The sequence below is a fragment of the Phaeoacremonium minimum genome, assembly GCF_000392275.1.
Source record: "Phaeoacremonium minimum UCRPA7 unplaced genomic scaffold PA7_03_scaffold_359, whole genome shotgun sequence".
NCBI lineage: Eukaryota > Fungi > Ascomycota > Sordariomycetes > Togniniales > Togniniaceae > Phaeoacremonium > Phaeoacremonium minimum.
This window is the reverse complement of record NW_006921263.1, coordinates 601,956-626,912: the sequence shown is the minus strand read 5'-3', so window position 1 is coordinate 626,912 and position 24,957 is coordinate 601,956. Positions and strand designations below refer to the sequence as shown.

General features: G+C 51.0%; 3 protein-coding genes across 3 annotated transcripts; 1 reads left to right on the top strand and 2 right to left on the bottom strand.

The window, feature by feature from the left end:
• Positions 1 to 8,436: 8,436 nt before the first annotated feature.
• On the bottom strand, positions 8,437 to 11,317 carry UCRPA7_4729 (putative beta-galactosidase protein; the record flags this gene model as incomplete). The annotated part of the gene is made up of 4 exons (XM_007917280.1): positions 8,437 to 9,590; positions 9,647 to 9,947; positions 9,999 to 11,039; positions 11,093 to 11,317. The coding sequence occupies 4 exons, from the start codon at positions 11,315 to 11,317 to the stop codon at positions 8,437 to 8,439; spliced, it is 2,721 nt and encodes a 906-aa protein (XP_007915471.1).
• Positions 11,318 to 14,296: 2,979 nt separating this feature from the next.
• Positions 14,297 to 16,498, top strand: UCRPA7_4728 (putative glycoside hydrolase family 74 protein; the record flags this gene model as incomplete). Its single annotated transcript, XM_007917279.1, has 4 exons — positions 14,297 to 14,995; positions 15,044 to 15,410; positions 15,463 to 16,196; positions 16,310 to 16,498. The coding sequence occupies 4 exons, from the start codon at positions 14,297 to 14,299 to the stop codon at positions 16,496 to 16,498; spliced, it is 1,989 nt and encodes a 662-aa protein (XP_007915470.1).
• Positions 16,499 to 22,333: 5,835 nt separating this feature from the next.
• Positions 22,334 to 24,087, bottom strand: UCRPA7_4727 (putative cytochrome p450 protein; the record flags this gene model as incomplete). The annotated part of the gene is made up of 3 exons (XM_007917278.1): positions 22,334 to 22,505; positions 22,561 to 23,795; positions 23,857 to 24,087. The coding sequence occupies 3 exons, from the start codon at positions 24,085 to 24,087 to the stop codon at positions 22,334 to 22,336; spliced, it is 1,638 nt and encodes a 545-aa protein (XP_007915469.1).
• Positions 24,088 to 24,957: the final 870 nt, after the last annotated feature.

The following is a 24,957-nucleotide window of genomic DNA, read 5'->3' as shown; positions in this document are numbered from 1 at the left end:
TACACCGTCACAAACAACCTTCCCTGAAATTGCGTTGAGTTTCAGCTGGGCATCGATCGATGGTAGGGTTCTCATGACGATGTCGGGATTCCAATGCAATCAAATGAAAATAGATTGTGTCGATGTACGGCTCGACTCTAGCGGAAGAATGGACATGGAGAATTGTCCTCCCATCATAGACGATGTCTTTTCTTTGGAACCAAAACAAATAGGTCCACATATTGGTCATGGGACAACTTAGAAGCATGAATTTGAGGCATGACGATAACTCTCAGAGATGGGTTATCCCTTCAGCACAGCCAACAAGACAATCCTCATCGAGAACCCTTCTCCAGACAGCGGACTTTGATTTTAAGGCATTCTTGGACTTCGAATCGACCGAGGAGCTGAGGCTATTGCTAACTTCGAACGTCAAACGTTTTATTACATGCCTTGGCATATTTCAAACATGAAGAATTTTCCATGGCTCTCCTTCTTCATGTTGTAGAACCCATCGATGGTATCTATCGACGGATCGGGCTTGGGATCGGTCGATTTAAATGGGAGTCGGACGAGGGGTTTGCTTACCGACGGCCCAAAGGTGATGAGAGCTGCCTACCTTGTTGTAAGTATGACGAAAAAAGTGACACATATCAAGTGTTGATTAGATAGCTCACCTCACTGTTCTTGATCTTTGGGCTGATATCTTTGAATGGGGTGTTGAGTTGGAAAATGAGGTCTGTCTATGGGGCAAAGACTGCGCTCCTCGGCTCAGACTCGGCCACTTCAGGCCACCTCATTACATTAGTTAGCATCTTACTACCTGCCAGCAGTATATACCATTGAAATACAACCTTTTGCTCCCGTTGGATCGAAGGTTTCCTTTATGCGTATGTATGTGCTTATGTGTAGGAGTATCGATTATCCTTATGGTTGGTCAGCGGTCGTGTTAATCCATCGCAAGATCACGGCACGCTTTTGCCGGACCAGGGATGAAAACTCCATGCACACTCTTGGTCAGAGTTTAGATATCAAAGCTGATTATATGCCTTCCGATACCGGGTAGACTTGGCTGACTAAAGGCATATACAAGTCCCCGGTATGTAGTGCGAATATAAATCTAATACCCTAATTTCGTGCTAACATACGTGCCTGAAGCTGTAATCTTTTGGGAAGAGCTGCTATCATATAAGCTGAAGCCCAGAGAGTGCGGAAAGATCAAGTTGCGAAGTCTATCACTTCCCTGTCCATTTTCTTCGTAGCTCCAACGTTGAGCTTCTCACTGAGCGAAGCACGCATCAAGTAGGACATCAAGGTTTAATCGACAGGTTTCTTTTTTTCTTAATTCACTTTTAACAGTCAAGTGTCTGAGATATGGACATATTCTAGCACTTCACATGACAGAAGCTAAGCAAAGGTATGCGGGGGAGCTGGAGGAGCTCATTAAACTAAGCTCCAACATGCAGGACAGACTTTTTGCGCGACTACGGCACGGCAGCATGATGTAGGTTAGATTGGTAGGCAGTCTAGTTAGCCGTGCATACACGATGGCTTCATCAGCGTCGTTATCTGACTAGCTCCACGCCGAAAGCCGGTTTCTGGACGCTTGTCTCTCGGTTCGCGAGCGGTGTCGTCTGTCGTTGCCTTGATACGGCGCCGGACCGTTGGACGTCGAAAAGGCCCCAATTGCTTCCTTTGGGAATCATCCCCATTTGCCGGGAGGCGCTACGGTAGGCTAATGGAGACCTCACGTTCATGCCCCTGGGAAACTATCGCTTTTCCAGGGTCCGCGATGGTCCTCTTCGTCTGTGGGTCCGGATGTAACACTCCCAGCGCGCAAGCGCAGCATTTGATTGTAGCCACTTGAAGGACGAGGTCGACTTTGGTACTATAGGTTGCAATAGTACGCCATGGCAAGGCATGGCAAGGCATGGTATCGTATGTGTCCACAAAGAGATCAATTCCTTGGAAGAGGAATGGAGATGGGAGCAAATATCAATATCCATGACACGTTGTTAATAAGAAAGGATGCAGCTTTCTCCAAGGCTGCATTGGACCAAGCATAAGCGCCATGCCGAAAGCATGTAACATGCAGATCGAGGACAAGGTGACCGAGAAACCGAGGCAGGACCGACTGCAAAACGGCCGTTGGTTCAAGGTTCATCAGATGAGGCCCGAGAACACATGAGAATGAACAGACACGAGCAGAGCCTTGAGAGGGACCTTGGCTACGATCAGGTCTTCCATGTGAGAACTGAACATGCGCGCCTCCGAGACACGGCAGAGACAGGGCGGTGCCGAGTAGAGGAAGCTGCAACAAAGACCTTCCAAGTAGGGACACGATATTTCGCGAATGATGCATCTCGACGCCTTCTCGTGTCAAATTGGCCCCTCTTGAAGGCGGTGCCAAGCTCTCCTCCTGTAAGAGGACATGGCCCCCCGTTTCTCCACGTCAAATGATCGTCGCTGTCAGCTCTACTTTGATGCGTGCAGATGAAGTCAGACACATTTGGGGTGAGGGCTTTTTCAGACTCGAGCTACGGCGATGCCGCTGTAGGTCTGTCCAGCACCTGCATGTTAAGAGCAGCCTGGCGCAGAATAGGTGAGGAGGCTACAGCTGGTTAATATTACAAGATACGTAGCCCACTGCACGGTGAAAGGGGAAGCGGCAGCGCGTAGGCCTAATCGGTTAAGCTGCTGGTATGTGCCAACCATGTCGATAAGGATGCGAGACGTGATAAACGGCAGAGCAGGGCTCCAAGGTCAGCTAGTTGATAGCTGTTGAGTGATTTTACTTTTCTTTCTACCTGCCTTGCCTTGCCTTAGTGCTATTGCTGCTCTCTGTTGCTCGCATCTTTGAGCCACGTTGTCTCGATCCTGCACCTCACCTGCGTGTGTCATGCCGGACGGCATTTTCTGTCTCCTGCCTCCTGCAAGCCTCCAACAGAGACCTTGCTAGTTGGCTGCCAGTGAAATGAGCTTCGCCCCTGATCCATGGACGCAAATATGCCGCCGAGTATGTCGGCGGACGGCGGTGTCACGGAGGGAGCAGGACAGCTTCGAGGGGTCAAGGACACGGGTCCGGAAGAGCCTCCTGAATTATACATGTCGGCATCTTAACTGATGACGGCGCGCGCCTGTCCGGCGTTGCTACCTTACTCTTAAGACAGGTATAATGGATATACACTATTACTGCATAGTGCGTCCACACTGCAGGCAGGGCAGGGCAGGGGGGATGGGCAATGGGCAAATGGGCCATCGAAGCGGGACCCCCAAAAGGTACCACCCCAACCAGCCTGGGAGGCTAAAGCTGTGAGCATGCGGACGGGGACATCCAGCCGGCTTCCAGTGCCAGGGCCGAGGGATCGCGGCCACGGGCGCGTCCACGAGTGCCCTGGCTCCTTTCTGGCTTCTCGTGCGTTTGCATTTGTCTGCCCGCCTTCCCCGTCTGCCCATAGGTCCATACGCAGCATGCTCGTGGACCTGTTGGGGGACTGGTCGGTCCAGTGGTAGCGTGCGCTACACCTGAGGGAGGGGAGAGTAACCCAGTCGCGCCCTGCAGCAAGACAAGCCACCGGTGGACGGTTTTAGTGGGCGATCAGCGCTAAGCGAATGACGGAAGAGCGAGATGCCGCACCGGGCTTGACCGTCATTGGGGACAACGAGGGGAGCGTGCTGGCAATTAGAGTGCTGTGGTAGGTCGGTGCGGGCGAACTGGTGGCTCCCAACTCCCGTAGGGTTGTCGAGCCAGGGTGTCTAGAGGAGAGGAGAGGAGAGGAGAAAAGGTGGGAGAGGAGGAGGAGGAAGAACAAGCCGAACCAGGCTGTCCAGGTAGCTTCGAATCCCTACTCTAGAAACTCAATTGCACTGACATGTTTCTGTCTGTGCCAGAGCTACCTGGTAGCTATTGCATAGTATGACCGGCAAGCCCCCTCAATCCCTCATGGATTCACGTTGGCGGTGGATTTGGCGAACCCGGGTAAACCATGGGTATCCATGGCACCAATGACCAAACCGTGATGGCCTGGGATCGACTTAACTCAGAGTAGAGTAGGCCGAGTGGGCGCAGCGCAGCGCCAGGTGGGTTTTGGGATGTGAGTGTGTGATGTGGGCGGTCCAGTCCTTTCCCAGTCGTCGATGGTGGATGGAGATTGATGATGATTTCATCCTCTGTGAATCGCCAGCAGCAGCCAGCACCAGGTTAAAACCCTGGGTACCTAGCAAAGGTAACTACAATAGTCAAGATAGCCAGACAGGCACGGAGAGAGACAAGAGAAATCCGGCTCTGGGTCCGGGGTGGACATGGTGGGACCCCTTGGCTGTTATTAAACCTCTGCAGTCATAATTAAACCCGGGGTGACATTTGCAACATCCCCTTACTTTTTTGGGCCGTCGACGTGCGTGCGGCCACACGCTTCTTGCTGCAGGCGGGCTGCCGTGCCTTTCGTTATTTCTTCGTTAGCTTCTTCTTGTTGTTGTTCTTCTTCTTCTTCGCTCTGGTGTAGGTATCTTGTCTCTGTTCTGTGTCATCTCTCTCTTCCATCGTCGTGCGTGCCTGTGTCTGTGTCTCCCGTTCCCTCGTGCTCGGTGTGTGTGGCTTCCTTGGTCTCGGTGTCTAGGAATTGTCTTGTCTCTCCTCGTCGTCCCCATCCCGTATCCCTTACTTGACGAGAGAACGGCAGCATTCAGGCAGGCAGGCAGTCAATCGATTCCTCGTGTCCTTGGGGTCGTGACGCTTGCTGCTACTGGGTAGACTAGGCCGGCCAGCCCGCGGCGCGTGTGCACAACGTGTATCTCGACGCCAAAAGCTTCCTAGCTGTGGGGTGGCGTTGGCGAGGAAGCTATCTGACAGACCAGGTCAAGACACTAGAACGAGAGGCGGCGCCCGTTGAAAGAGATATATCACATTTCACTAAAGGACCAGTCAATCAATCAGCCATCACCAGTCAATGAGTACTGGCCGTTGTGCACAGAACTCACAAGCGCGACCAGACCAGTAGAGGTAATGTATGTACCTTTTTTTCTTCTTTCTTTCCCACTGTCTGTTCTTAACGGGCTCCGCTCGCACCAACGCCCCCCAGTCTGTTCGGTACCCGGCCCCTGACCTGGCTCTCGCCTGGCCGGGCACGTCCGTTGCCCGAACCGAAAGAGGAGAAGAGGACAGGACGGGATAGGGGTGAGAGGGAAAAAAGAAACAAGAGAAACAGTTGATATCGATACGAAAATCCTCCGAATCTATAAACAAAAAGTTTCATTAATATAACTCGACACCATCCCTACCCGCTTTGCGCTCGAGCTCCCGGAGCTTTTTTTTTTGGTCCTCCTCCTACCTACCTCCTTCCCGACCGACCGACCAAGCGACCGACCCTATACCTTACCTTACCTTAGCTGCTATTACCTACCTAGCACCTTTAAAAAACCACCTGCACCTGTGCTTAGATTCTCCAGCTAACCAGACTAAGCTCCATCCAGGCCAATCTATCCTCTTAGCAGCAGCTTCCCCCATCCGTTCGTCTTGGTGGCCCCCCGTTCTTAATACAAGTCAAGACAAGGCAATACAATACAATACTATACAAGACCCTTCCGCCCTCCTCCTCTCCATCCCCCGTACCCGCATGGTTCGCGAGGGTCCTGCTCCGAGGGAGCAATTGATCTTGCGCTGACCCGAATATCGTGCACCCCCGAGCGCGATTTTGTATAAGAATCTTTGCTGGCCACCTCGTCTCGCCTTTCTCGCCCTGTTTTGTGACGAGATCGGCCCTGCTGGGGCGAGGGAGCAAGGATGGCGGAAGCTGCGAGCTCGACTGCCGACACAAACACGCCCAAAGCGCCAAAGGACAAGAGCTGCCCCTACTGCGGTCAGGCCTTCACCTCGTCCTCGCTCGGCAGGCACCTCGACCTATATATTAAGGAAAAGAACCCAAAACCACCGGATGGCATACACGATGTGGACGCGATCCGCAAACTTCGGGGGAACATCACGAGGAGACAGCCTCGAGCCTCCCTGCATAGGGACACCTCAACGCCGACTGGCACGCCTACTGCAGCATCCAGAAAGAGCCCGGTGTCTGACGCAGACTCCAGCCAGGTCAAATCTCCCACCCTACAGCGCGAGAGCCAATCCGCAGCGGAATTGACCAAGGGCCTAGCTCCATTCACTGCAAGATGGGAGGCAACCGGGGTCATTAACGACATCCCGGCCAAGAGCGGCGAGGCAGGCGAGGGGACTCCAGATGTCGCTAGGAGGGCGCTGCCGCAAAGGGCAGTTAGCCGGCAGGTGGTCAAGGCACAGTTTGACATGAAGCAAAAGGTGCAAGACGCCTTAGACACGGCGAGAGCGGCAGAGCTAGCACTACGGGAGATGATTGGCTCGTGGCGAGCTGCAAAGTGCGTGATCATCATTGTCCAAGTCGCGTTTCCAAGCGGCAATATAGTATACTGACCCAGGTGCAGGCAACACATTGACGTGGACTCGCTGCCATTCGATTTTGACCCTCTGGCTCTGGATTTCCCGGCACTTTGCCTCCAGTGCCTAAAACCACCGCCTACATTATTTTCTTCAACTCAGCATCCTACGCCGACATCTTGGTCATTGACGTATCCGGAGCGAAAGCAGTTTGAAGCTCTGAAGACTTACTTTCAGGAGGAATTTCGGACATGGAAGGTGTCATGCGCAGCAGCGACAACAGCAATTGTCGAGGAACTAACCTACCCTCCCTCTGTTTCAATAGCCATGGAGAACACCAAGGACGCCGTGCGTAGAGCTGAAAAGCAGGCAAACGCCCTAGAAAAACAAGTCACAGAGCATATACAGTCCGCATTCAGTGTCTGGGAACAGCTCTCTACCACAAGGCGGCAGGAGTTATGGGTCCTGGAGCTGGCTAGGAGTGTTGGACGAAAACAGAAAGAGGTGGACACGCTGAAGGAATCGCACCACTCTCTCAAACAGGAAAATGCGAATCTGAAGTCGCAGATTGAGCACCTCAATCGGTTACAGCAGCCACGCGAGTTCAAGATCATGTCGCCGACCACGATCCCCATGGGTGAGAACATGGTTAAATTCATGCTGGAGGAGGGTGTTACAAAGGGCCGTCGTGGCGTAGGCATGAATATCGACGATCGCCACTTAGATCTAAGCACGGTCGTGTCGACAGCAATTGATCGGTGGAAGAATGTGATCGTCTCAGCGCGATCGGCAAGCGGCATGAGCGCTCAGAGATCGTTCGACCAGTCCTCGACCTCTGGTCCCGGTGTAACACAAACGCCGGCGCCAGCATCAGCTCAAAACATGTCGACTCCGTCAAATACTGCGGCGGCGCCCACGGTGCAACCGCAGCCGGTCACTCAAGCACAACAACCAGTAACCGCCCCAACACCCCAGCAACAATCCCAAACGCGACATATGTCGATCGCGAGCTCGACCGGCCCGACGGTCACGCCAAGCGAGCCTAAGACGTCAGCAGCGCCGACTCCCTCCGTACCCTCAGTCGACGACGAAATGAGCGACCAGGATGCAGATGCGGAGATGGAAGATGACGATGGGTTTGCGGCTATGAATACGCCTGCGGCCAAACCCCCTCCACCTCCCTTGCAGGTTGAAGTGCCCCAACAACAGACTCCAGAACTGCACGTGCCAAGGGCACGAGGCCCGGCTATGAATAGAGCCCAACAGGCACGTTTCGCGATGAATGGTCGGGCAGCAAGCCATGTCGGACATGGGCGAGGTGGCATAAACATGAGAGGGCAAACGGGAAATATGACTGCGGCTGCTATGCGACACGCCACGCATAGTCACATAACCCAACATCAACAACACCAAAATCTACAAGATATGAGCATGATGCAGGGGGTGAGCGGGAATGACCAGATGTACCTGGACTAAGTCCCGGGATGCCACAACTTGCAGACCTCCCCACTCCGCATACGAGATTGCGACACTCGAGAAAGTCGGATACCCAGAAAGAGAGGGATATACCCATAAGTCACTGTGTCGGCCGGAGAAGGCCAGGACAGACTTGATACTATACATAATGCAGAAGCATTTTCATGACGGTGTTACCTGCAAGGTGCGGATTCTAAAAGTTGTTTCTAACAGGGTACATTTGGCTTTATATACCTGCTGGTATATACATATTTATTGGAACGGTCCTGAAAGCAGGGGCCGGGAGCCGTTTGTACATTTGTACATTTTTGATGACCATCTTATATATATTGTATGACGAAGGCATAGGTCTGCGTGGCCTTTAGGATCTTTTTCATCTGTAGAATACCACGGAACAGTTCATCGACGGGAGAACAGAACGTCGTCTTTGCCACCCATCTCACATCTTCTACGACTTCCTTGATTATCATGTGATGTTCATAAGGAGTGACGATTCAACCGTCTCAGCTGCGACATATGTCTTTGCTTACTATAATTATGCCCCTGAACTAACCCCGTTGCTAGTCTCCAAATGATCAATCCAAAATGATCTCGTAGTTGAACTCTTGATCGGTCTTCAGTTCATACTGCTTCAGAGTCGCCGGGCCACAGGAACCTGTCCCCAATCCCTGATGCGCCCAGTCCAAGCTGATAACGGTATCATCCCGCTTCCGCTTATGCAGCTCGTACGGATGTTTCGACTCATCCAAGTCCTTGGTGGTGTAGTGCATGGCATTGAAACTCGCACCGTCGAGATCGCCATACCGAGCGCGGAGCAACCGCACGAGATCCTTTGATCGGTCCACACCTCTTACAGTCGGCTCAGGGCCGAGAAACTCGACCCACCTGACATCCGTGCGGTTCCCGCCGTCTTGGGGATACTCGTAGTCGACGAACAGGCCGTCGACGCTCTCCTCCCAGTTCCCAACCAGCTGGCTCAGCTTCTTATCGCGGTAGCTCTCGCCAGGCCCGCGGCCGAACCAGCGAACCCTCTCGCAGTCTCTCAGCGCGGCAGTCAGCCCGAAGCGTGCAAACGTGCCGGGGAGCAGCAGGCCCTTAGGCTTGGCGTTGACCGAGATGTGCACCGCGTCGTCGGCGGTGAAGCGGAACGTCGTCTTGGTCTCGACGCACCAGGCCAGCACGGGCGGCGCGATCCGGCCGTGCACGACCACCTCGACGAGGTCGCGCGCGGCGCTCATCTCCCACGACACGGAGACGACGTGCGTGCTGGCCTGGTGCATGCGGCGCGCCCGCCACTCCCCGCCCCGGGCATTGCCGCCGGCGTCGTTGTCCGTCAGCGCGCGGTAGAGGGCGAATGTCAGCGGCTCGGCGAGATGGTTGCAGTATAGGTCGTCGACGGTGTAGCGTCGAGACCATTCGCACAGCTCTCCCCTGGCGAGATCGAATTCCCAATCAGTCGCCGCGCTCGATATGCTGAGAGTTTCAGCACCTTCTGTTACCCTGAGTTGTCTGGTGTGATTGCTCTTGGGTGCGATGCCAAGTAGATGGGAGATGCTGGCTGCAGGCTTGAGCTGTAGTTGTCCAGTGGCGACAATATGGCCGGCTCGTGCCCAGTTGGTCGAGTCACGAAGTCTGAAAGTAATATTCAGGTACGACTCCTTATTTGGAGGACCTTGTTTTAGAGCCTCTTCATCGATGATGATTTGGCCCGTGGTGTGTGGTGCAAGTCCTGGGATTGGATATTAGCAAATTCAAACTTGCTGGGTGGAAGAGCCCAAAACGTACCTTGTGGTATCTCAACAACCCCTATGTCGTTGATCTCACCATCCGTCACAAGGCAGGCATCACAAATGAGGTGGTCAAGAGAGACGATATCGTAACGATTGATGATCGTCACCTCATTTCCATCAATGCTTAGGGTCTGCACGGGTTCTACAGCCTTCTTATATTCTGTCAAACCCGGTGTTGGAGTATGGTTAGAAAAGCAGAGGCCATCCATGACGAAATTGCGGTCGTTCGGGTCGTCGCCAAAGTCACCGCCGTATCCCATGTACTCCTCGCCATCTTCGGATTTGGTTCGCAGGCCCTATGATAATCAGCATTGTTTTGTTGTAAGAAACAAAGCAGATGGACTAACATGATTCGCCCATTCCCAAACAAATCCTCCAATCAGACGAGGATACTTGTAAAAAGCCTCGATATACTCTCTGATCGCGCCCGGACCGTTGCCCATAGCGTGAACATACTCGCAAAGGATGTGAGGTTTCTTCCAGTCTTTCTCTTGTGCAAAGTCGATGATCTCTTGCTGCGGACTGTACATCCTACTGTATATGTCCGCGGTCTGAGCGAACCAATCGCCTTCATAATGCACCAGTCGTGTGCTGTCAACGCTCTTGATGTAGTCGTACATGGCTTGATGGTTCTTTCCATAGAAGGACTCGTTTCCAAGAGACCATAGTATGATTGAGGCATGGTTCTTGTCACGCATTACCATCTGCCTGGCTCTGTCGACATAAGCTTCTTTCCAGTCGGGATTGTCTGACGCAAACTTGGCTGCGTCTCCACCAATCACCCCCAGGCCATGGCACTCCAGATCGGCCTCGTCGAGGATCCAGAGACCTAGTTCGTCAGCAAGATCATACAATCTCGGGTCGTTGATATAGTGCGAAGTGCGAATGGCGTTAATGTTGTAATGCTTCATCAACAATAGGTCGTGTTTCAGCCATCCATACGGGACTGCTCGTCCGGAGTCTGGATGGTGCTCATGCCGATTGGTACCTCTGATCTTGATAGGTTTCCCGTTCACGCAGAAAACGCCCTTTATCAAGTCGGTCTGGCGGAATCCGACGCGCTGGACAACATGACAGTCGTTAACGGCGAGTGCAAGAAAGTACAGATAAGGTGTTTCTGCCGTCCACTTGTGGGGGTTCTTCACGGAGACGTTGAAGGAGGGACTTGAGGTGTCACTGATAGAATTGGTTGCAACTTCTTCTAGATCTGCGTCAAAGAGCTTCAAACTAATTGTAGCCTTGGAGTTGAGTTTGACTTCAACTGAGAGCTTTGCATCTTTGAACTCGTCATCTAAGTCGGTTTGAACGTGGATGTCTTCCACGTGCGCTGTCTTTGGGAAGTAGTGGAGGTATACATCCCGGAAGATGCCGCTTAGCCACCATTGATCCTGTCCGATATCAGTCATTCCTCTGTGAGCTTGGAACTTGGAGTAAATTATACTTGATCCTCGATGTAGCTTCCATCACACCGCTGGTACACCTCGACGGCCAATATGTTCTTTTTATCAGGCTGAATGACATCTGTAATGTCGAATTCGCTAGGATTACGCGAGCCTTGAGAATAACCCAGTTTGAATCCGTTCACCCAAACGGTGAAAGCGGCATCAACACCCTCAAAACGCAAGCGAGTTTGGTAATCCTCAGCCTGCCTCTTGACGTGGAACATGGTGACATATCGACCGCATTCGTTATCATCAAAGGGAATGTTCGGTGGATCAACAGGCCATGGAAAATCCACATTTGTATATTGAGGCCCTTTCCCAAACCCTTGGCATTGCCACATCCCAGGAACTTTGATGTCAGCCCAATCTGAAGTGTCATAATCCGGGGAGTGGAAGTCAATTGGACCTTCAAAAGGCGACGATGACAGGTCAAATTTCCATGTCCCCGACAACAGCTGGCTCTTGGATTCAGAGAGGTCATGGCTCGCTGCAGCCTTGAGCGCTGCTTTTTCAGAATCATATAAGAAGAAGTAGCTGCGTGGTGGTAATGTATTTCGGTGCAAACAATTGAGGTTACTCCAGTCCGGCTGGGCCGCAGGGTAGACACGAGCCTTCTTAGCTATCTTAGAAGGCTTCTTCGCTTTGGCTCGTTCAGGCTCATCGAATTCTCCACCATTTACACGCAACTGCAGATTCAAGGTGCTTTGTTTGCCGATAGACATATTAGAGGTGGCCATGATGGCTACTCTGATGGCGAGGGGGCGGTCAACTGTCAAGCAGGGCAGGACGGAACCTGAAGAGAGCAATAAACGAAAGAACAAGATGCCAGGTCACAGACTAGCTAAAGACAAAGCACTAATGTGGTATCAATTCTCAAAGCCCAGCTTGAAGATGTTTTTGGAGGTAGGTTTTCGTCTTCATGAGGTCGCTGATCTGTCGTCGTTGGAGTTTCGCACGGACAGCTGACAACAGAGCTTCCCCGCAAGTCGTCCTCTCCAATTGAACCCCGCACCTGTGCACATGCTACACGAAGAGGTGGGTTGTTCTCGGGGCTGATCATGCTCGAATACGAGTTGCGTGTGCCTGGCCCAAAGACAATCGTCTGCTTCGAAATGCCTCAGGTTGCAATGACTTTTACGTACGTACTAGACGTTTCTTGCGTCAAAAGCTACTATATAAGACAGGTTGAAACATTACCTCTACAAACTTGTGTGAGATTGTTGACTTTAGATGCTAGTGGATACAACGCAAAGCATGTTTACTTGTCTCTACTCGAGACAAATCCGTTGAAGATATAATAGGAGGACCATTATGGATGGGCTAGTAGCTTGATGTAGACAGTATGTCTCAGGATTTCCGGGCTCGAGAACGAGCCGCCTATAAAGTAGTCGTGCAGGATAGCACTTACAATCTTTTTGCAGATACATAAATACCTAAAAGTATCTGTACCTTATCATTTGAAGCTAAGAGATCACGATATATAATCCAAGATTCTTCCCGGTTAATAGAACACAGACTGAACTATAATAGATGTCTACTCTTGGTCCCAAAGCCGACGGATAATAAGAACTCTCTTGATCCAGTCTATCCTGTTGAACCATTCTCTGATCGGAAGCGGTACCGAATTAGCGCCAGCCTGGGGCAATCTGGGGCGCATCACCGAGCCGCGATCCGCACAGCGGATGCCATTGACATGCTACCAGGGTCATCATAAGATGAGCGAGAATCACTTAGTGCCATCTTTTTTGTAAATTGATTTCCGGGAAGCCGGTAATTTCATTGAATGCTTGGCCTTCACGGGAACTCCCAGCTTTACTACGCTAAATGACGATTGTGGCAAGCCGCTGGCCCAGCCTAGGAGAAAGATAGATACAATATAACACTGCTGGGCAAACCTTACAACACTTCAATCTACCGTAACAAGTGCCAGATCGAAACCCAGAATATCCCAACTCTGGTTTTCGTGTCGCTTATTGAGTCGTTCCTGCATTCTGGACGTGGGATGGGCCTCTGGTGTGTCTCGACCTGCAATTAATATAGATTATACATGAATTGCTTCTAGGCTGGCAGGGCATAGTTTAGGGGTCATCTAATACCCCACAGTGGGCTCACCACCTCACCCTTAGACCACTTTACTCCTGCTCAAAACAACCCTCGTAACATGCTTACCACATCCTCAGGTCAGAAACTTTTCAGAAGAAAAACCTTCTTGAAGGAACCATGTGGACAGAGCTTCCGAAGAAATTCAACCATGTTGCCTCCCGGGCGTGCCATTGAAATGGGACAGCGGGGTGCTAAGATGCGGAGCATCGTCCTCCACGGCATCAGAAAGGGCGTAGTGTAGCCGGGATTGCGGGACTGGCCAAATTGGAGATGTTCCGAACAAAGTGACGCTGTATTCCAGGGTATAGCCACCGATTTGTGGGAAATTGACCAGCTGCTGGCAGTGCCTTCATTTCCGCATGTAACACGGTCTCTGGGCCTCCAGGGCCTCCAGGGCCTCAGGACCCGGGAATGACGAGATCGTGGCTAACGGCACGTCGGGAAGTGCCAGGCCGCTGGTGTTCTAGTCTTTGTGCAGAGATGATTCTATATTAGAATCAATTACATCCAGTCTGCTGGAGCAGATTTGGTTTGAGGCTCTTGCTCATCGGCCGATTTGCCGCAGTCTTGACCTAACGTCCTGCCTCTCGACGATGAAGTACCTAAACTCTGTTCAGCTGCTGTTTGCGGCTGCTGCGCCCATCAGGGCAGCATTCACTTGGCAGAATGTTCATATCGGCGGCGGCGGAGGCTTTGTGCCTGGATTCGTTTTTCACCCAAAGACGAAGGGCGTCGCATATGCTCGTACGGACATCGGTGGTCTTTACAGGCTGAACTCAGATGACTCCTGGACGCCTGTCACGGACACTCTTGCAACAGATGCTAATTGGTTCGTATGCCAAACCGCTGCTTGCTAACATTGCTGATAACATATAAGGCACGACTGGGGTATTGATGCCGTTGCATTGGATCCTCAAGATGCCACCAAAGTATATGCTGCCGTTGGAATGTACACGAACAGTTGGTGAGTGAATCCGAAAATCTGATAGGAAGCCCTGGGCTGATCTTCTAGGGACCCCAATAATGGCGCCATTATTCGCAGTTCTGACAAGGGGGCTACGTGGTCATCCACAAGTCTTTCTTTCAAAGTGGGAGGAAATATGCCAGGTAGAGGAATGGGAGAGCGGCTAGCGGTTGATCCTCAGAACTCCAAGATCATCTACTTCGGAGCACGAAGCGGCAATGGGCTCTGGAAGAGCACGGATGGTGGTGTCACCTTCGCAAAGGTGTCGTCCTTTACTGCTACTGGAACATATGCCCCAGATCCGAGCGACCCCAATGGATACAATAATGACAAGCAAGGCCTTGCTTTTGTCACATTTGATTCCACTTCTGGCCTTACCAATGGTGCCACCTCGCGTATCTTCGTTGGCACTGCCGACAACATCACGGCTTCTGTCTATGTCTCCACTGATGCTGGATCTACTTGGAGTGCGGTTCCCAACCAGCCAAAGACGTACTTCCCGCACAAGTGTAAACTTCAGCCGACCGAAAAGGCACTGTACCTCACATACGCGGATGGCACAGGCCCATATGATGGCACTTTAGGTGCGGTTTATCGATATGACCTGACGAATAGCACTTGGAAGGACATCACCCCTGTCTCAGGCAGTGACTTGTATTTCGGATTTGGTGGTCTTGGTGTCGATATGCTAAAGGCTGGAACTCTTGTTGTTGCGAGCTTGAACTCTTGGTGGCCGGATGCTCAACTCTTCCGATCGACTGACTCAGGAGCCACATGGTCCAAAATTTGGGCATGGACGTCGTATCCTAATCAAGATTGGTACTACGGATTAAACGTGAGTTGGATGGATCAACCATAAAGATTATTGCTAACAAAAGCACAGACCGACAAGGCGCCATGGATCAATGCTGGATTCGTATCTCAAGATACAAAGCGCCTGGGATGGATGATAGAGTCTCTGGAAATTGACCCCCTTGACAGCGACCATTGGCTTTATGGAACGGGCCTGACTGTGTACGGCGGCCATGATCTGACCAAGTGGGACACTGTACACAATGTGTCTATCTCTTCTCTTGCGGACGGTATTGAAGAGTTTTCGGTTCAAAATGTCGCTTCTGCTCCTGGAGGGACAGAACTTTTGGCTGCCGTTGGTGATGATAATGGCTTCACTTTCAAGAGCAAATCAGATCTTGGCACTTCTCCCAAGGCACCCTGGATGACGCCCATGTGGACTACATCGACTGATGTTGGTGAGTTTGGATTCCTCGCGAAGTCAAGAACATAAGCTAACAATATCTGTAGATTATGCCGGCAACAAGGTCGCTAATGTCGTCCGTGTGGGCAACACCGCAGGAAGCCAGCAAGTTGCTACTTCTTCAGACGGTGGCGTCACTTGGAGCATTGACTATGGTGCGAATACCGCTGATTACGGCGGCACAGTCGCTTACTCTGCTGATGCCGATACCGTTCTCTGGTCTTCATCGACATCTGGGGTGTTGCGCTCCCAGTACACTGGCTCATTTGCTGCCGTGAGTGGTTTAGCCTCGGGTGCTGTCATCGCTAGCGACAAGCGCAATAACACCGTCTTCTATGGCGGTTCTTCTGGAAGCTTTTATGTTTCCACGAATACTGGCAGCTCATTCGCGAAAGCTGGTACCCTCACTGGCGCAACCTCTGTCACTGATATTGCTGCGCATCCCACCATTGCTGGTGAGGTCTACGTGAGCACAGACAAGGGCATTTTCAAGTCTACAAACTACGGCACTAGCTTCACGCAGCTCTCAACCCTGACAGCTACCCAGCAGATTGCCCTTGGCCTTGGATCTGGTTCAACTTGGTACTTGTATGCTTTCGGCAGCGGTTCTGCCGGGAACAAGCTCTACGCTAGCGCTGATGGTGGCTCTACATGGACTGATATTCAGGGCACTCAAGGCTTTGGAGCTATCTCTAGCTGCAAGCTCACAGGAAGCGGAAACAATGCTGGCCAGGTGTATGTCGGCACAAACGGCCGAGGTGTCTTCTATGCCCAGGGTACAGTTACCGGGGGAAGCAGTGGCGGCAGCTCCTCAACGACCACGGCCAAGGCGTCTTCAACGACCTCGACGACGGTCAAGACGAGCAGCACTTCTAGCGCTGTCATCACTTCTAGCGCTGTCATCACTTCGAGCACCACTACATCGAAGGCCACGACGCTGAGCACCTCAACCGTGAAGGCGAGCTCAACAACATCTGCGCCACCATCGTCGTGCACCGCGGCCCAGTGGGCGCAGTGCGGAGGCACCGGCTTTACAGGGTGCACGTCTTGCGCTTCAGGGACAACTTGCAAGTACCAGAATGACTACTACTCGCAGTGTCTATGAGATGAAGTTGGGCGGTGTTGAAGGATGGCACTTGCACATATGAATTCTTCTTGAGAGCATGTATATAAAATGTTTCTTTGTAAATATTCAATTACATTGACTGGACGACGATGATCGTTGGAGCATTGATGCTATTGATATGATGTCGGCCTTGAAGCTCGAAGTCATGACAGCTTCTGGGCAGGGGCGTTCTTGGAAGACCATCGATGGATGACTTCAGCTGGAGTGAAATCTTCCCTTACAGGATGAACTCCAAGTGCCCATCCTAGAATTGATGCAATCTCAAGCACAGTATGTGACCAAAACCAATCGATTTTCTTCAATAGCTCCTGCCTCAGTGACCCCTCAGCCACCGCTACGCCGCGTTGTGAGATCATTTCAGCCAAATTAACGAAGACTGGAATGTTGTCAAGATTCCGAAAGATCACGAAGAGATTCAAGGTAACCCAGAAGTCCATAATGAGACCAAATATCACACCTGGAATGGCTGTGGGCTTATTTGACCTCTGCGCCTTCAAGATCACTCCGTTCAAGTTCCAGAAGAAAGCCGCCTTCTCCCCATCTTCAGGGTCTGTTCTCTCTACAACAATCACATCCTCGCCGCCGGGCTCGGCGCGGCACCACTCGTGCCAAACGTTCTTAGCAACTCTGATCTCCTGCGAGCTGCCTCCAGGTCGACTAGCGGTGACGGTCTGAACTGTGTTTCCCAGTCGCACGCGAACGGTGCCTTGAACCACGCGCAGATACTCTACATGCTTTTCATGCCAGTGTAGCCCACTAGACCATGTTGAGCCAGAGGGAAGTGTGATGGTGACCTGGTTCGCTTGAGATAAGTCGTAGACGACGGCGTTTGGTGGATCGCGCCGGATGACTTTAGTGGAAAAGGCGTTAGAGGTCATGACGCTCTGGCACTTGATGCGTATTTTGCGGCCAATGATAGTGACCAAATCCAGTCAATTTCCCAATTAATCCTAGAAGAGGAAAACTTGAACGTGGACGAACTCTTCAAATGCATGTCATCATCAAGAGCTGTAGGAATGGTGGAGTTAGCGGATTTGTCAGCCGCAAACCGGCTTTAGCAAGTGATGAACGAATAGGCTACCTGGGTGACTGCAGCGCACTGACTCATCGAAGCCAATGAGTCTCACACACCTGCTTCAACAGGTATCGAGCCACTATTTGGGGTGTTCTCTTCAAACCATGTCCTAGAATCAAGATCGAGCGTCGTGAAACAAAATAGACATTCAACAGTCTTTCCAATCCTGAGGGGAACAAGAAAGATGATCGAAAGACCATGCTCGCCGAGGAGCGCTTACTCGAGCTTGTTCACTGTTATCCACTTGCCAAATCAGGCGAGGTGATCAACTCTCATTCGCTGGGCATTACGGCTTCCAAGATAGACACTTAAATGCGAGGTTCCATCAATTGGTCTTAACGCGCCTTAGCATGTATATACGTAAGAAGATTTGAGATGAGATATCAAGTCTCGCCGTGTACTTTCACAATTCGAGTTCGAATCGCTGCACAAACATAAACTCCTCGGGACATCCATGTGGAAACGCCGTCTCTCTTGCGCTATTGCCCATTCACAATCAATTCATAGCGTTCCATTTATCCAATATTTCCTGCTGTATCTCCATCAAGGATTCACTATCCTCGATAATGCAATACTCTCTTGCACCTGCTTTCAAAGCCAGGTTTCTCCATTCCCTGGCGCCCATCTGTGGAGGTTTGAAAGCCGGAGGGTCCTTTTTCACCGGCGAACTGCCTGACTCTTCATGGAGGAAACGCCGCTCATCTGGCACTATGACCTTCTGATAGTACTTGCTCTTCAAACCCTCCAAGATTCTCGGGAGATTCATGTGTACGAAGGCGATGCCGTCCACATCCTTCAGAGCATTTCTCTCTTCTTCTGTTAAAGACTTCGGTAGGACTTCGGGCATATGTAGCTGCCGATACTCTTCGACGCCATACTTCAGAAAGAATGGTATGACCAAAGTGCCATGTGCGAGCCAGTGTGCGCTATATTGGGCATGTGACTTCTCGGGGTTGCGATATAAGGGGCCGCCGCCCCAGCTGAGGTCGGAGTCTGTAGCCATGGAGAATATAACGAGGTCGCCGAAGTTGATACCGACCATAGTGGCGTAGGTGTGGGCTGACGTTGGTATATGTATTTTTTCTGCTAGGCTTCTGTAACATGTCCCCATTGGTGCGTCTTTAGCGAGACCCAAGCGAATGCCGACCAGTTTTATAGGGCTGTTTAGACCTCACTCCCCATCACCTGGGAATGTTCTGGCGGAAACACTTTCATGCAGCCAGATGTAGCATGGTCCGAACCCGAGCACTAAAGTCTGACACCTACACTCAGCAGAGCTGGGAGTCATGGCAAGGCGCGGTAGGGCTGGCAATCAGAATTAATAACTAAAATATGACAAATGAACCGCTATCCTCCGATCTATGAGTCTCCCCAACGGAACTCTAATATCGGAGCTTCTTCACGAGGAACGGAAACTTAGAGCGGCATTGTCACTTGTCTTCTGGGTACCGCCGCGCCGGGAAAGCTGGAGCAAACGCGAATCTTACCAAACGCCCGCTTTTCTCACTGTTTCTAAGTTTGCGAAAAGTAGTAAATGTAAGGCTATGTGCTTATTTGACTGACGTCAGGGCTGTTGTCATTCTCGCGGGAAAAGTCATAATTCCTGCAGGTACCGCTTCTGTAAGCCAATGGGCTAACAGCCTTGAAACGCTTCGCCTTTTAAAACACAGGAGACAAAACAATTGGACTGAAACAAAGCCTTTAAGTGACTATGTGAACTGGACCAGAAAAGAAGAGATACAGGGCCGATTCAGATGATTTTGCTGCTTATTCTAGAGAATAGTCATGGGCTTGCCTCATGTCACTCGTAATATGACGATGCCTTCAATGTCACAGGAAGAAATCAAAGCGTTGAAAGTGTCAAAAGAGTGTGATTTGGTATTACTGTATGCTAGAGGTAACAAAACAATACGGTGCAAATGGAAACTGAGAATCTCAATGACTTACCTGTTTGTGACATCGTCACTCGTTGGAGGCTCGATTACATGAGTCCAATCTAAGGGAAAATCAGCAGAAGCGTCAAGTTCATCTCAAGACGATGAATCTTTTGAAGACTCGCTCTTACGTCGATGTTTCTGCGATCGAAGGCAATGGCGCCACTTGGCACCTATTTCCTTGCAACGTAGGCCCCTGCTGAACTTCCATTTCCCCAAGCGCGCCAACACTGGAGAATGAACATCAGCTGGCGTGACCAATTCGTCTAGGACGGTGCGCTCTTTAGATTGTCCGTCTTTCACGATGTCTTTCGCTTTCTTGTCAACCCACTCCTCAAAGGCCGACCTGTCGTCGTGTGGCCACGACAAGACCTCTTCCCAACCCTGTTGGTCGTCCTGCTCGAGGAGTTTGAAGATTCTCCGGAAGTCTTTCTCGTTTCGTCGATGTCCCTGGTTGTGGTCTTTCCGATATTTCTTTGACACCAACCTTTCAATTTCCACTTGTGTCAGTTTGGTTGTCTTTTGTAAGACAACGGCGTATCGTGAGTATTTCCAGCCTACCTTGTTGATGGAATTCAGCGCGTTGAACGTATCTTTATGCATTGATTCCACTCTACAAAGCTGACGAAAGGCGTACTTTACCTTCCACTCATGCAGCGCTTGAGAGCTCCTGCCCTCACTAGCCCTTGATATATTTTCGAACGCTGCAAGGTCAAGACGCCTCTCCTGAAACTGGTTTATTTCACTCAGAATTCGATCAAGTATTTCGAGCTGTACGTCACAGTAAATCATCGATTCGTATCGGTCTCGAGTGTCTTGATCTCTCTGAAGTTGAGTTGAGGGCCGGATGGCACGACTTTCCGATGGTGAGAGTCGCTTTATGCCCGACTCTAAGAGCTCTTGGATCTCTTGATTTGCGTTTTTTGTCGAAAGCCATACCTCTCTGCTGAGTCCCCAGTTGTGTTTGTATTGAAACCGAATCTCCTCAACCGCTGACTTGGCCTGTTCGCATGCGAATTTGTCGGCCACCCTGACTGCTAGCGAGCAGAGCTGATTGCGTCGCAAGTGATAGACAGCATCAGAACACACCATCTTGGCTGCGGGAATGTATATAGTTGATTACACAACAAAAGCGGGCAATGCAATGAGGTGATCTTCAGTGATACAGAAGAGTTGATGAACTTCAGCGAGTGGAAATTCCCCGACCCGAAGCCACTCACGAGGTCTTATACAGTCCTCGCGTGTAGAACTAAATTTCGATCACAAAAGCATTCATTGTTAATCATTGCTATACCTTGTTTGACTTTGCCCTATTGTCTGCTCGGCGACAAAGCCGTAAACAAAGGCAGCATGTTCCCGTAAGAGCAGCACGGAGCATCATCAACAAAGCCAAGCTTTGGAGGCATTTTCTCATTGTTTGCTTCGTGAACAACGAATAGGAATAATGTGCAGTGCAATCTGTCCGCAATTGACATCTTGGGTCACAACAGCCCATCAAGACCTTTCAGGTAGCAAGACTAACAACATTTCTTCCTAAAGATTATTTATGGTACATTACTTTCTATGAGTCAGTTACCTTCGTGTGTGCTGATGAAGGAACTCGCCAACCATCATTTTTTGTTTCGTTGAGAGCGATGGCTCCAAATGCTCCAGAAGATCTTTAATCCAGCCGCCAAAGACGAGATAATTTCTCTGGGAAGATATCGCAGGGCTTAGATGATTTTTTTTACGATTTGTCCAGTACTGATACCGTATCATTGCCTCGATATCTACCTCAGTGAAAGGGGTTAGCTGCCCCAGTAGGACTGCGTATCGGGCATACCTCCAACCCACTCTGACGAGAGGACTTAGATGCTCGATTATTTGCGAAGGAAAATCAGTCATCTTTGTGTGCTGGTGAATTCGATACTTGACCTGGAATATCTCCCACTCTTTCAGCGTCCTTCCTCCCTTCTTCCGTCTCTCTTTGAGTCGTGCATCCATCGTGACCCCAAGGTTCCTCTCTTTGAAGGTGCGCATCTCACCGAGGTATTTTGTGATACCTTCCAATTGCAAGTCGCACCAAAGCAATGCTTCATAACGGCCGACTATCTCTTTATTGGAGGCATGCCATGACGCACCGTAACCTTTGGGGTCGGGAAGAATGCCAGCTTGAAACACGCGTTCCATCATTAAGTCTACTAGCAGCTGCAGCTCCGGATTCTTGCTTTTCAGTTGCTGCCAGTACTCCTGGCAATTCTCCCAGTCTAGCTCAAATCGTAGACGGCCTGCTTCCAGTGTGGATTTGCCCTTTTCGCATCTAGCCTGGTCCTTCAAACGGACATTCAGAAGTGCTAGGTGCCGGCGTCTCAACAGATGCTCGATCTTTGACATTACCATGTTGAAATCCACCAGGTGGACAGGAAGATTGTGCTAGGAAGACGTACCACGAATAGCATACGGACCCTGAATTGTCTTGAAGAATGACGCCTGTCAAATATAACCGCATTGTAAACATGTTCGTTGTTTGCTTTGTTCACTTTTATTCACGTTTTGGGCGAGTTGACAAAGAATTCACCTCAGGCAATAAACAAGCCTCCGCGCACCCATTTTACCAAATTCGATGTTTTCGTGAATCATTAGATCTGTAGACACTATCCTGGCCCGACAAGAACGACTCGTCAGGCGAATCTATTGTATGTGGCTTCCAAATGACCCACCCAGTGTTCATATTCCACCTGAGGAATCGCAATGCGATATCAAAACAGTAGCATACAACAGTGTGACAACGGCTCTTCATCGTTTTACACAGTCCCTGGACGCCTCCTCACCTCAACCATGGCCTGAAGAGGTGGAATAATAGTTTGGCCAATCCACTGTGGTTTTGGTCGCTCTGCCAGTGGTTTGAACTCGTAGTTTTGGCTCAAGTATGCCAGGATCATCTTGAGCTCATGTGCAACGAAAAAGCGTCCTGGGCTGCATAGAATCTATTAGCATGATTTACCATGTTACTATTTGAGGGGTTGCTTACCATGCGTGTCGTCCGTGGCCAAATGCTAGATGGGCATCACTAGTAGTCACCATGCCCAGCTTGGCCATCTTCAGGGCCTCATCAGCATCTCTCCTTTCGGATGCTCTAGTCTCGTATTCTTCCCTTGGTCGAGAATATCTGAAGGCGTCGTAGTTATTCGCATTCTCATACAAATCCTCATCATGCTGAACATTCGCCAGGTCCAAAATGAGGAATGACCCATATGGAGCGTGCCAGCCCTCTGTCGGGTTTGTGAGACCACCCTTTGCTATGACCTTTCTCCTGATCAGGGACGTTGCGAAGTGGCTGAATCGCTGACTCTCACGAATTGCGCTATCGGTTCGATAGAGCCGTCTAAGCCCATTGATCGTCCAATTACCGCCGTCTTCTTGCTGTACTCGGTTTGTCTCTTCTCTTATGCGCCCAAGATAATCCTCTTTTGGATCAGATGCCAGAAGATCAAGTATAATGTTGTGGCCCGTAATCACGGTTGTGTGAATGGCGGCGAACTCCACCGGTAGTAAGCGTTTTGATATCGAGGCAGGGTTCAGTTCGCCGTATCGTCCCTCGGCTGTAGCCAGTCTGATCATCCAGGTCACGAAGTCTTCCGGCGGACTCCAATTTTCATATTCTGGGTCTCCTGCCAGCTTCCGCGCCATGTCGTCCAGCCTCTTCTGGAAAGTCGGCTCCACGACTTTCAGCGACCGGTTCCAAAGCCGCCAATTCGGTATCATGCACAAGCGCCCTATAATCGGCTGGAGAACCTTGGGAAACATGTTGAGGACGAAGCTGTTCATGACGACTGCGTCCGCAAAGCCCACCATGCTCTTCAAGAATGTTTCGTCTCGACATATGGGCTTCCCTACCAACATGCGATTCGTCACTTTTGGAACGATTCCCAGCCAGCACTCCCACAGATTGATCTTCCTCCACTCCGTGTCCTTGCCGAAGGCGTCATCGACCGCATCGTGGACCTCCTCCTGTATGCTCGTGATCATTCCAGGCAGGTTCCGCGCCAAACTCTTGTGTATTACGTGGATACCATACTGGTCCTCGCCATAATCCTTGCCCAGGAAGTTGTACTCGCTGTAAAGGACATCGTCGTGCGCCTCGTGTGTCGACAGTATCTTCTCTGGCTGGTCGAGCATCCACATCGTCTGGGAGCGGGGCACGACAATCTCTTGTGGGCGACTCGGCGCGCAGGGCACCACGAAGGCGCGGTTCTGTTTCGAGTACTGTTCGATTGCGAATAGTCAGTATTGGCTCAATGGGACACCAGGCGCAAAGACTCTATACCTTTTTGTACCCCTCCGTCGCCCAGTCATTGAAGCTGGATATGTATGCCACCCAGTTTCGCAGTGTTGCGACGAGGCCATCGCCGTATCCCACCTTGGGTAGTGACTTCGGATATCTGGGCTTCTGGCTGAAGTCGACGAGGAACGACACGACGAGGAAGATGAAGATCGTGGCCGTGATGCGACCAAAGGTCAAGGACTCGAGCGCTTGCGCGCTAAGGCTGCTCGCCATAGCTGTCGGTCACCGTCTGTCGATGTTGTGGGACGTTGCGCAGCTTCAGGTTGTGCTTCTTGTTGACCTTTGAGAGGAGGCGCAGTCCATCTTTTTCAACAGGGAGACATTGGGAGAAACGGAACGGTGAATAGCGTTTTCATTCTCATTATTCAGGAAGGATGCGGAGGGCCCGGGGCAGGAGAAGGTGGCTCAGACCATGTCCCGGCCGGCAGGTCAAACTCTTGAGTGTAATCAGGGGCTGAATTGTTTCCGTTGTTGGGTTGGTCAAGCCATTGGATTGGATCGAGCCGCATGCGGCCGCCCGTATCAAATGGCGCCGCACTGACTGGATGATACAGCTATGGTGGGGACCTGGATAGAGATGCTCCCGGGCCGCTAGTGATTCCCGACACCCCGCAGTTACATCACCACTCAAACCCCTATACTACCTAAACGTCTCTTCACTGAGCACACTCCTTCACCAATCCATGGATGACGAATGTACCTTAATTAACGCTCAGCGATAACTGGGACGACGGTTGATATCGCCATATGAGAGGACCTCGGGATCTATTCAGATAATTGGTACAGCTTCAGAATTTTAGCTAGTACGTCCCCATCGGAGTTGATAGTCCTAAGGAAGAGCGCTTAAAACACATACACTCTTGACATTTCATGATCAGACGAGAGCACTACAATAACGAGATCGGAAGCTTCAATAGGCGGCTGTAATCAAGCTTGGCATTGTGCTAGATAGGCGAGCCGAGACTGATCAGCATCTTTAAGGAGTCCAGGAACACCTGGAGCCTGTCAGCACCGCCTAACTGCTTCAGCGGAGTCAGCTCCTGGAGAGCAGGGATGCAAATGACATTAACTTCTCACCGCGCC